The following is a 13,440-nucleotide window of genomic DNA, read 5'->3' on the forward strand; positions in this document are numbered from 1 at the left end:
AATGTTGAATCTTTATAAATAGAAATTCCAGATGAAAAAAAGGAATAAAATAGTAGTCAGAGTGTTTTACTATCCACCTGGCCAGAATGAACTAACAGACAATGAAATTCTAAAAGAAATTTAGGAAGCTAACAAAATCAGCTGCACAGTAATAATTGGGTGATTTCAATTACCCCAATACTGGCAATACTGGAAATCGCCCATTATTACTGTGAATGGGTGAATGTTACATTAGGATATTCCAGAGAAGTTAAGTTCCTAGATGAAATAAATGACTGCTTCACAGAGAAGGTGGTACAAAAACCAACAAGAGGAGACATTTTTAGACCTAGTCCTTAGTGGAACATAGGATTTAGTGCGAGAGGCAACAGTTTTGGAGCCACTTGGCTATAGTGATCACAACATTATCAAATTTGACGGAGCATGAAAAAAAAATCTATTGTAACAGCATTCAACTTTCAAAAAGGTGACTATGATAAAATGAGGAAATGGTTAAGAAAAAACTGAAAGGAGCAACTGCATAGGTTAAGGGTTTAGCTCAGGCATGAACAATGTTTAAAAATACCATCTTGGAAGTCCAGAGCAGATGTATTCCATTAATTAGAAAAGGTTAAAGGAAGGCTAAATGACTATCGACATGGTTAAAAGGTGAGGCTATAATAGCTAAAAGAACATCTTTCAAGAAATGGAAAAGGGATCCAAATGAAGAAAACAGGAAAGAGCATAAGCACTGGCAAGTCAGATGCTAAACAATGATAAGGAAGGCAAAGAAAGAATTTGAAAATAAGCTTGCCATGGAAGCAAAAACTCATAATAAAAACTTTTTCAGGTACATTCAAGGTAAAAAGCTTGCGAGTCAGTTGGACCATTAGATGATGAAGGCATAAAAGGGGCACTTAGGGATGACAAAGTCATAGCAGAGAGACTAAATGAATTCTTTGCTTCGGTATTCACTGAGGAGGTGTCTGAAATGATGTTCAAAGGTGGTGATTCAGAAGAATTGAAACAAATCACAGTGAACCTGGAAGATGTACTAGGGTAAATTGACAAACTTGTTACAAATCCAGAGGTGGACCCTTGTTCCAAGGTAAAGTTAATGCTACCAAAGAGAGAGTCAATCTTCTTAGGTCCCTACCGTCGGACGGCAAGGCTTGAAGATTCAGTAGTTGAATGAAGCCTTTGCCCTGGAAGCTCACGGTTCCCCCAGGAGGAGCCCGTAGGAACCCGGCTGCTGGGACTTAGGAGACTCACTGAAGACTGAAGATTGGTCTGGATGCAGGTGCCTCCTGCAGGTCATTGATTCCAGATGGCTTGCGCCTCCAGCTGGTCAAGTCAGTCCAGGAGTAGAAGCCGAAGAGTGATCCGGAGCCATTCCGAGGGTCAAAGCAAGGAGAAGAGTCGAAATCCATTCCAGAAGCAATACAGGAGAATGGTCCGAAGCCAGTCCAGGAGCAAGCCAGGAGACGGGTCTGCAGCCAGTCCAGGGTCAAGCCAAGAGAAGAACGACAGCCAGTCCAAGGGTCAGATGCCAAGAATCAGTCCAAAGAGGGAGGAGAGCAGAAGCGGAACAAAGACTAGGAACCAGGAACCAAGAACACCAGCACTGAACCCAAACCACCAGAAGCCTCAATCAGTTGTGTACTCTTTTGAATAGTACAAAGACCAGGGCACACACAATGAAGTTATTAGGTAATACATTTAAAACTTATAAGAGAAAATAATTTTTTACTCAGCACATAATTAAGCTCTAGAATTCATTGTCAAAAGATGTGGTAAAAGCTATTAGTGTAGCTGCATTTAAATTCATTCTGTTTCTTGTAATAAATTAATAAAGAATAAATTAAAAAAAAAAGTTTGGACAAGCTCCTGGAGAAAAAGTTTAATGGAGAAAAGGTCCATTAAACATTATTAAGGTAGATTTTCAGAAATCCACTGCTTATTCTTGGGATAAGCAACTTGGAATCTATTCACCCTTGATATCCTGCCAGGTAATTGTGACCTGGCTTGGCCACTGTTGGAAACAGGATACTGAGCTTGATGGAAATTTGATCTGACCCAATATTTCAAGACTTATGTTCTTAGAGTAAATAGTGATGTATCAAGGTAAACTGGAAGTCAGAAAATTGCCCTCACTTGATCCGTCTGAGAATATGTGCAGGGTTCCTCAGTGTGTGTACCTTTTCCTGGTGTTCGGGGGAGGGGGGGGGGAGGGAGTTGTACTTTTTAGAGAAGGGTTGGATAAAAACATCTATACACCTTATTTTCCATCAAAAATCTGTCCACAGAAAAAGCAAAGGGAAAGCCTGCAGGTCCTTTGTACCCATGCACAATTTTCAAAGGGAATCTATGTGTGAGGTACAAAAAAACCTGTGAACTTTTCTCCAAGGCAGACTGCTTAAAAATTATGGGGCGGATTTTAAGAGCCCTGCTCGCCTAAATCCGCCCAAATCCGGGCGGATTTAGGCGAGCAGGGCCCTGCGCGCCGGTGAGCCTATTTTACATAGGCTCACCAGCGCGCGCAGACCCCGGGACTCGCGTAAGTCCCGGGGTTCTCCGAGGGGGGCGTGCGGGGGCGGGCCCGGTCGTCGCGGCATTTAGGGGGCGTGTCGGCAGCGTTTTGGGGGTGGGTCCGGGGGCGTGGTTACGGCCCGGGGCGGTCCGGGGGCATGGCCGCGCCCTCCGTACCCGCCCCCAGGTCGCGTCCCGGCACGCTAGCGGGCGGGGATTTACGCCTCCCTCCGGGAGGTAAGGATGGGGTTTAGACAGGGCCGGGCGGGTGGGTTAGGTAGGGGAAGGGAGGGGAAGGTGAGGGGAGGGCAAAAGAAAGTTCCCTCCGAGGCCGCTCCGATTTCGGAGCGGCCTCGGAGGGAATGGAGGTAGTCTGCGCGGCTCGGCGCGCGCCGGCTATACAGAATCCATAGCCTTGCGCGCGCCGATCCCGGATTTTAGCGGATACGCGCGGCTCCGCGCGTATCTACTAAAATCCAGCGTACTTTTGCTTGCGCCTGATGCGCCAGCAAAAGTACGCCTATTCGCGCGGTCTGAAAATCTACCCCTATGTTTTTATAGACATGTCTAGTATATTAAGAAACATAAGAAAATAATATCTGATATATTTATTTATTTATTTAACAGTTTTATATACCGACCTTCATAGTAAATAACCATATCGGATCGGTTTACATTTAACAAGGGGTATAACTGGAGTAACTATTCAAGTGAACGAAGATAACAATAGGTAGGAATAAGTCAAAGTTACAATCAACAGGGGAGGAGAACTTGGAAGCTTGCAACAAGCTGGAAGGAAGATAAGGCAGGAAGAAATTATAACGAATTACAACGTATTACCAAAGAGCGTACGGGTTAAAGCTTAAAAGGTGCTTTAACCTGGAAGTTTAACCTAGAAGTTTCAGAGTACTAGAAGTTTAACCTAGAAGTTTCAGAGTACTGATATAGCTCTTCTCTACCAAGAGAAAAACACCATCTAGGAGTCTACTTGTGCAGCATAATTTGAATTAAAACTTTAGAAAACAGGCCAGGTCAGCTATCTAGCTAAATAGCCCAAAATATAGATATAACCTGTTAATCCCAGAATTGTATAGTCTACTTTTTAAATACAGTAATCTTTTATCCAAATAGCCATTCTCTGGTAAATTTTTATATGTGAAATATAGGATGCACCTCAGCCTGACCTGAACTTCCAATACCTGGATTCACCTCCAGTACCCCATCAATGGCTAGACCCTCCTCACTTGCTCCCTCTTCCCCTTATGTTGGATAACTCAGCTCAGCCAGCAGTCCAAGAACTTTGCCAATTCATTGCTCCTGTTGCTTTTTCCTCTTATGTGGTACAGTCTCAGTTCAACTGTTTGAATTGTGCAGTTCTCCATAGGTTATATAAACTACATGGGAGGGGAAAGCAGCATGAGTAGAGGGTTAGCAAAGTACCAGGCCTGACAGCTGGAGAATGAAGGTGTTATGTTTGGTGGTCCATGGGCTACTCCCACAGACCACCACACTCACCCCCTTGGCCAGGCTCATCCTGCCTGCTTTGCCTGAGCTCTATGTGGCAGTCCACCATGCTCCGATGTGGCAAGATGCACCGACTCCTCACATGGCCCAACACCCCCCACTCTTCAAGTGGCCCAGTACTGCCAACTTTGCACACAGCCTGACACTGCTGGCCCCAGCTGATGCACCTCTTCCTAGGTGCACGCCCATGCCCAATGTCCTTAGATATAAAGGACTAATGGCGGGAAAGTTCCCGTAGTACCAGATGATGACTTCATCACTAATGCCCTATAAAAGGGCTCATCTACTCCTGCCTCATTGCCTCAGCAGCAGGTTCCACTACCCTAGCAGTAGAGTGTATTTCATCAGCATCTTGTCTTCAGTTCCAGCCTTGTCTTCAGTGTCTTTTCTTCTGTCTAGCCTTGTCTTCCATGTTCCTTGCTTGCCTGTGCTTCTCCTTACCTACCTGTCCTGACTATCCATCCCTACTTCCCTTTTGGATGGATACCTGGTTTGACTTCAGCCTGATCTTGGATTTCCCTGACTGCAGCCTGCCACTGCCTGTTACCAGATATGCTTGACCACAGCCTGCCACTGACCACTGCCTGTTATTAGATATGCCTGACCGCCACCTTCCCTGACCAGCACTTGGACCATGAACCATCTAACCTATCTCTCCTTCGATCCAAGGATGGACCTCCTCCATCAGCAGAGACCCCAACCTGTGACCTGCCGGCCCTGGCACCCATAGGCTCAACCCGAGGAGAATGAGGTCTGGTATAGGCGAAGCTCCAGTAAGGTCTTTGCTTCATCCAGGTTCATCTGCTGATGGTGGGAAGCTGCAGGGCTCTTTCCTGCAGATTGCGCCAATCCCACCTTGGCCCAAGGGTTCACTGATGCAGCAGTAGGGCCATGGGGGATGGTTGGGTTTGGTCAAGGGGCAGTTAGGTCAGCTTGGTCCACTGGAGGGAACTCATATGATCTGGAAAAATCCATTATTTAGAATGGCTTGATCTTAAACATTCCAGATAAAAGATATACTCTACTATATATATCATATGCTAGTTTTGCGTGAGGGCTAGCATGTAAGGAAGATAACAACCCCTTTTCTTTTAGGAGGGAAGGACACTTTTTGGTCAAAAAGATTCCATTTATCTTTTGTTTCTTCAGAAGGGTAGTAAAATGTTTCCCTCTGCTGTTGTGCTGACCTAGACATGTATCAATATGACATATTATTTATTGGCTTTGTGCTAATCTAGAAAATGTATGAATATGAACTTGGATATATATTTGCTATTGTGCTAAGCCAGAATATGAATGCTGTCCCAGGATGTAAATGTTGACCATGAATATGCATACAGAGTTTGTAAACCATTGTGATCTTCTTTTGGAACAATGGTATATAAGACGCCTAAATAAATTAAATCAAATAAAATAAATCACTTAATTTCTTCCTTCTAGAGAGCTTTTAAATGCTAGTATGTATGATATAATATTTTAGAAAATCATCTTACTGATTTATCGTGCTTTAATCTTATGTTTAATGTACTAGATTTGCCTGTCTTGTCTGGTTAACAAGAGTTCCTCCCATTATTTGAATGGTCTGATCAGACCATTGCTGAAAAGTATTACTTAGAATCCTATATTTGACATGTAGAAAAATAACCAAAAGGTTTCCTAAGTGATAAATTGATGCTTTACAGTAAAATGAAGTGAGAAATTGAGATATACAGAATAATGTGGTCAAATGTTTTCATTTCATCAAGGGTGATCAGAGCCATTGCATACTAAGGGCCTCATTTTCTAAAGTATCACAGGCCTGCGATACTTTAGGTAATGAGGGGATGAGGGGCAGGGGGTCGAAACGGGGGGCGGTCCTGCCCTAGCCAGCAGCGATCGCACCGCCGCGGTGCGATCACTGCCGGTTTCGCACCCAATAGCGCCACCATAGAAGGTGTAGCTATTGGGCGCGAACTAGGACGCGAAAAGGGCCTTACCTTTTCGTCGTCCGCGGCGTCTTTGCGGAGTCGGCCCCGGTGATGCCCCGACTCCTCCTCTTCCGGGGCCGACTCCACCCCCATTTTGGTATCGCACGAGATAAGGGACTTTTCGCATGTTAAACGTCCCTTATCGCGTGCGATCCATCTCGAAAATGAGGCCCTAACACTGCTAATTCATGTCAATGTTGAAAGCTCCTGTTCTAGATATAATGATAATAGAACAAACCCTTCAAAATTCAGAATTGTTTAAAAACTATTTTTTGTAGCACACAAAGATTAAATATTTTTGCCTTTAAAAGTAAGGAATCTGAGTTTCAAGGGAATTAAAAGGGCAATATTCAGAGTGGTTTAGCTGCCCAACTTCAGAGTTCAATGGCTGGGTCCATACTTTTGAAAACGTGCCACCACCGAGTGGTTAAATTTTTAGCTGCTGAAAAAAATGTGTGCTTTTGGAGGCATGGGGAGGGGAAATGCATGTATGTTAAAATTTTCAAATACTCATTCATAATTTCTGCAGCATAGTCCATTCGCAGATGTAGCAGATGCAAGATGCATGAGTAATTTTGTATTTGTTATGTTTCAGTAAATTTTCACGAACTACCTGGGTTGTAGTTAACTAAGTAGTTTGTCTTTGAAACCTTTTTAAAGCTTCGGCAAGTGCAAAAGTATCCACATATCTTGCTGCTAGGTATCCTATTGAAAATTGCCCCTAAATATTTATTTAGAATAATTTAATACGTATTAGAACAAAATGATACATATTTTAAATTTGTGAAAAATTAAACAAGAAAAGGTCTTTAATTAAAATTCTGATGTAGATCCTGTTATTAAACTTGGTCCTTTATGAGAGCCCTATCATACTATATATATACATATATATATTTATGTATATAGGCATGACATCATAAGCATTCAACCTGAGGGAAGTTACAGAAGCTTAAGCTACTAACTAGTTTGTGGATCTTTTTATGCGGATATAGCATAGACATGTTCCGTATGTACTCATGCAGTTTCTTTTTCTCTTTTCTTTTTTTTTTTTTTTTTTGCATGCATACCCTTATTGCTTTTTTTCTTTTTTTTTGATCTGCATGTGTGCTATTACAGGACTACGCTTTGGAAATCAATGGCAACAGAGCAACCTTCAATAATTTTATTAGCAAACCTTCCGGGCTCATGGGTGATATCATAACAGCAAATGGAACACTTTCATGCTGCGTCAGCAAGCAAGAGATCAGCCAATCATATAGTTCGTCTTTTTCAAAGACAACTACAGTTAGAAACTCTCTGTCCTCTCAGTCTCATTCGGTGGCATCGGACTCTTCTACAAAGAGTAACCTAAGTCCAAAAACAAGCCCAGTAGCCACTGATGGCAAAAGTCCTAAGCATCAACTTAGCCCTATTCAGAAAAGACAATATAACAACCCAATTGGCCTTTACTCAGCAGAGACTCTAAGGGAAATGGCTGAGATGTATAATTTAAGTCTCAAAGGAAGGGCTTCAGAAGGTGAACTTCATAGACGGTATGTGTAAGTTTTAAATTAATGAAGTGACACTATAAAAACTCTTATCCAGTAAACGGGGGAAAAAAAAAGTTTACAAAGGAGCAACCTGAAAGAAAGCCCCCAAATGAGCAAGGCTGTGCAAGCAACTAATTAGGACAAGACCATAGTATGTTTATGACTGAGCAATTATATAGATAGATAGATGCAATTTCCAAACAATAAAACTGAAGGTGAAAAAGGATTACCAGAAAATTAGTAAAAATAAAATGCAAAATGTCTTCTATTTCACTATGGTATTTACTGTATAATAAACTCTTGGTCTTTGGTGATATGGATAGATGCTACACTGTATTTCCTACTTTACCTGGCATGAGGAATTATGGTAAAACTAGTTAAGTCAATAATGAAATAGAATGTTTTTGATGTTCTAGGCCTGTTTGCTCAACTATCTAAAAATGAACTACATAAATTAATAAACTGGAATAAAAACCTATATCCGTCATTAACCTAACAACTTATTTTATATGTAGTAGTATCATTAATGTATATGGCTGTTCAAGTCATAGAAAGGCATTAATGCTTTTAAAATAAGTATAGTGTTCAAATTAAAAAAAACAGAAACAGGACACACGATAACAGGAACCTACCCTGATTAATTTGCAATCTATGCGCCATAAAGGATTTTTCCCATTTTGTGTTTATGGAGAAAATGCTTATTACACAGAGCCCTAAGAAAAGACAATAGAGATGAATGAGACACATAGAAGTGGGACCCATTGCAATAGGGTAGTTTGCAGTTGCTGGAGGAAAGAGTGAGATAAGGGAATCATGATCTTGCAAAAGAAGATAGAAGAATGTACATGCCAACAAGAGGAAAGAGAGTTGCTGAGGTAATAAGCAGCGCAAGAGATAGCACAAAGGCAGAACAGTGCAAAGAAAAGAAAGAGGGTCAAAAAGAGTAAACATGCATGGAGAAAAATGACAGGCGAGAGGTAGCCACTAAAACTGGGAGTGGCTAGTTGAGTACAGGGCTTTGCAGACAAATGTGAGGCATTGGAATTCAACTCTGAAAGAAAATCACTACATTTCTAATCTTGAGGTTCTATTTGCTGTACTGCAATGCACATTATCGTATGCTGTTAGTGAGTAGGCCTCAACACCAACAATGGAACCGGTGGTAAATAACATGCATTAATGTGAGTTGCAGCTTAGTAAACAGACCACACACTTAACTGCACTTCTTCAAATAATAAATATAGGAATATAGGCTTCCCTTTGAGATGGATGTAATTGTTTTAGTGAAATAATTAGGGGTGTACACACAAAATTTCAATTTGGTTCTTTCATTTCATTCCTTTATATTTGGTGCATTTTTTCAGTTCATTTCATTTGTTTTGGTAGCTTATGCAATTAACGGCCCAATTTTAAATGGCCGGTGAGTGTAAAAAACGGGGGTTATGCGCACGACCGGGCCTTTTTGTACCATGAAAATTTTTAAAGGGGCCCGGGCACTTGTGTAACTCTCGTTACACGCACAAGAGCCAGGCCAAAGAAAAGAGGTGGCCCGGGGGGCACAGAGGGGCAATCCGGGGGGTGGGGCAGAGCTGGAGGTGGCCGGTACAGCGGCCATTTGCTGCTATGCCGGGGGAAAGTTCCCTGGGAGGGAACTGGGGGAGGCCCAATCTCATCACTGCACATAAATTGCCTTTTTCAACCCCCTTTGTGTGCGCTGCCCAGGATTTTATAACATGCGTGCGCCAGCATGCTGTAAAATTGCGCGTCCATGTGTACGCACTGGGTAGCGCGCAAACATGGATGCGCGCATGTATGTTTTTAAAATCTACCCCAGGTGTCATTTTGCGTGCATGGAATATAATTTTCTGCACACAGGTTGTACTTAACGTGCATAAAATCAAATTTATGCATGTGAATATTTTACAGCCATAAAACTTCCAAAACTAATGAAAACAAATGTGCCTCCCTAGAAGGAGTATATGGCACATCATGATTGGCACCTCTTCCTTTCTTCTGCAACATACACACAAATAACAGTGGTAACCACCCACAATAGAAATAATAGATCAAGTTCAAGTGATTGTATCACTGTTTGATAGAAAATGAGGGTGGAACCATTTGGAGTCTAAAACTTAGTATTTTTTTCTCCTTTAAGAACCCATCCCCTCCCAATTGCTTTATCGTTGAATTTCAGTGGGCTTCTCCTATCAGGCAGAAGTCCCAGGGTCTTGCCACTGATTGACAAGTCATTTTTTTTTAACTGCATTTGTTTTTTGAATTGGATATTAATCCTCATAAGTGATTTAGCAAAGCAGAACTTCAAGTATATCATTAAATGCTTATGTGCATGTGCCTGTATGTACATATAAATGTTTTTCGACATTTCTGCTTTGCATGCTGATGTATTAACACATTTTCATCTTTATCATACAGAATGCATTGCAGCTTCTCTTCTAGTAAAGTCTCTCATAGTGTCTGTCTTAAAAGGACATTTTCTGTGCCTGGCCATGGTTCAACCTTGGAAACCTCTTCCTGAATGATACTGTTACACTATATTTGACAGTAAGGGGATTCCCAGCTGTCCTATGGTGTCCAAAAATGGTTGAATGATTTAAACATACACATCTATAATGTGATCACAGAAAAAGACTTCAGGACCCCTCCAGTCTGCAATCATTCCCTTCCTTTTGCAATTCTGCAGGTGCCACCCAGTCTCCAGCTCTACTCTCACTCCTCATCCCTCCATAATCAGGAATCCACTGTGCTCACTCCATGTCCACTACCACCAACAGGAGACTTGTCCATGAGTCCATCATCCTTTCTGTGAAGTAAAAGCCCTCCTTACATCATAACATTCCACCCTGCTCCGAACTCCTACGGAGCTCCTCTTCCATTGAAAACTGCATGCCTTTTTCTATAGGGATATTGTGAAATCATTTTTGAGAGAAGCAGCATTTGATGATCACCGTCTGTTTGAAGGAAATAGAGAGAAATGGAATAAAGTACAATTAACAGAAGGATTTGGAGTACATAGTAGACATACATAGTCCAAATACATATGTATATATGTATATATATAGACATTGTTCAGCTCCAGACATTCTGTTCCTTGTAGTTACATGGCCATGCTCTGAAATGGCAGAGAAAGATGAGAGGAGACTGGAAACTAGGAGATGCTGCCAACATCATCCCTGACGATCCTAATGTGTCTAGCTAGTGTGAGAAGCACAGATTTCTGAGCTTGCAAAACTGGAAAAGTATTCATGAACTTCAGGGTCAAGGGAGCAGAAACTCGAAAAAAAAATGCAATCACTGATTACTGAATTTTGAATAAAGGTGTGGAAAGTTACCTTTCCTTTTTGCAAATACATTTTCAACTTTTCAACATAATTCAGAAATCCTGAATGTATTCACTTTGGAGGTCATTTTCAAAAGGATTTGCACATGTAAAAGTGTGATTTACATATGTAAATGGGCTTTTTAAAATTGCTATGATATATGCTGCTTTTAAATGTGGAAATCCTTTTGAAAATTACCTCCTAAAGTTTTTAACAGGGTAAATTCTGTGCAAATTGTCAAAAATGGCACAATTCTTTTTTTTAAATATTCTTTGTTAAATTTTAACATTTACAATGAAGAATATAGATACCTGATAATAGAAACAAAGCAAAAATAATCAAAGAGAAAAATCATGTAAGGAAACAAAAAATACAATGTTAGTCCACAATTTAAAGAGAGAAAAGAGAGAACCACCAAAAAAGAAAATTGATTTCAGATGATTCTATTTTAAACTCCAGCAATACCCGGGTATTATGGCAATCCAAAAGGGATATTAGTTCTAGTAATAAGAAGAGCTTCAAGTAGCTTGGGATTGGAGACAACATATCTGATTTCACCCAATCCTAATGAGCACTTTCACGGCAAATGTAAAGCAAAAGAAAGACCTAAAAGGTAGATTTTAAAAGGAGCATGAGAGCATCAGCGCGTGGTTCTCAGCGCATGTACGACAGCGCGCGCATGTTATAAAATGCGATATCCGCATGCAAGTGCATGCTAGATTTGAACATCCGCACATGGCCCGTGACTCTCATGTGTTGAGGGGGGGGGGGAGCAGATATTCTAAAGTAGATGCGGCGAAGCGATCGGGCTTTTGCCCACTTTCCTCCCAATCCACTCCAGTTAAGGAGCAGACTGGGATGGGGACCTTTCCTAGCCCTAACCCTGTCCTTCCTCCCTCTTCCCCTCTCCTCCCCGACCCCTAAACTAACCTTAACCTTCCCCATTTTTTAAATTTTTATATTTGCTGCGCCTCGGGAGCAGAAGTAAACTCCATGCGCTGGCAGGCTGCTGGCGCGCGCTTTCCCAGGACAGCGGCTAATGGTGCTGTCCCAGCACGCCACACGCCCCAGCCCGCCCCTTTTGCAGGGCCTGACACTTCTGCACGTAACAGGGGTTATGCACATGGCCGGCCCTTTCTAAAATGCGCACAAGGCCCGGCTATGTGCATAACCCCCGGTTTTTATGCGCGTGGCCCTTTTAAAATTGGGCCTTAAAGCAACAGCTTTATCTTTAAGAGAAAAAATAGTTTTCCGCTGGATTTGTGATACCTTGGATATATCTGGAAAAATGGCAACTCTAAGTCCCATGAACTCCTTTAAGGAAGCAGCAAAAAAAAAAAAATGTTTAAGTGTTCATTCCTTATCTGATTGGAAAACAATCATACAACACAAGCAAAGTAGCTCTGAAGTCTATGTTGAAGTCTTGTAAGAAGCTGGACAAATCCAAATTATCACTTGGGTTCTCTTTATCACCCATATCGCTTACCAATAAATCCTGATTTTGAGATGGTAAATAATCTTGGAAATAGGGGGTAAGAACTCAGGAAGAATTGACAAAATATCTTGATAGAATTTTTTAAGCAACTCCAGTGAGGATATTAGTGAAGATTTGGGGGAAATTAATAAAATGAAGATTAAATCTTCTTATTGTGTTCCCAAAATTCTCCATCCTGTGACAGGAATGCTCTTTATCCTTAATTAGAGCTACATTGTTCTTTTTTAGTTCAGAGACATTAGCATTCACTTGTTGAAGCTTCAGATCATATTCATTCAACTTTTGAGAATGAGAAGCGGTTTTTAAGAAAGATCCTTAACAGAAGAAAGACCATTATCAATTTTAAATGTTGAACGTTAAATGGCATAATTCTAAAGCAGAAAAGAAATAACAGAAAATAGCATTCAATAAAGCATTCAATCTAATAAAGCTCAACTAATTAAATCACGTGAATAATGAAGAGAAAAGAAAAGCTAGCTGGAGTAATCAGTTGTAATAATTCTAACAATTTCTACCTAATTAAAGTTCTACATATCAAGTGTTATAATGTGTAATTAGGATAAACAATGTAATTGTGCAGTTAATTCATAGACAAAAGAATACCCAACCAGTTCACTTATTCAAAGCAACAATAAAGCATAATTACAAAAAATTATAAATCATCTTTTCAGTAAAAAATACAAGACCTTGATTAGTTCATGTGTACTCAAATAATTAATATATCCTTCAACAATTAATACAGACTCAAAAAAGGCAGTGCATGAGAACAGAAGTCATTGAACATTAGTACAAAAGTGGTAATGCTGCTACAGTATTAATGGGCTCACAAGGCCCATCTGAAGATACACCCTGCCCCATATTTCCAAAAATCCCTGGTGGTCTATGTGGACACTTCCTCCCTTGACCCAGACCCACTCATGGGCCATAAATATAACAGAAAAAGCTGTTGTTTATTAACCTCTGCCCCTTCTAACTCTCATAGGTAAGGGTTGAGGGTGTGGGGTCCACAGGGACCACCAGGAACATTTGGAAACACAGGGGAAGGGGACTTCAGACAGACCACATGCCCCTTTACCACC

The 13,440-nt window shown here is 41.1% G+C and overlaps 1 protein-coding gene across 19 annotated transcripts in view; it reads left to right on the plus strand.

Annotated features, from left to right (window-relative positions):
* LDB3 (LIM domain binding 3) overlaps positions 1–13,440 on the plus strand; it is a 452,171-nt gene that overhangs the window by 226,159 nt on the left and 212,572 nt on the right. For 15 of the 19 annotated variants that reach the window (XM_029609315.1, XM_029609318.1, XM_029609322.1 and 12 more), the window contains exon 5: positions 7,116–7,531. The exons of the other annotated variants lie outside the window; for them this stretch is intronic. In XM_029609315.1, coding sequence (XP_029465175.1) covers positions 7,116–7,531 — 416 coding nt within the window. The remainder of the gene's footprint in view (positions 1–7,115; positions 7,532–13,440) is intronic. 19 annotated transcript variants of the gene reach the window in all.

The sequence above is a fragment of the Rhinatrema bivittatum genome, chromosome 7 (assembly GCF_901001135.1).
Source record: "Rhinatrema bivittatum chromosome 7, aRhiBiv1.1, whole genome shotgun sequence".
Taxonomy (NCBI): domain Eukaryota; kingdom Metazoa; phylum Chordata; class Amphibia; order Gymnophiona; family Rhinatrematidae; genus Rhinatrema; species Rhinatrema bivittatum.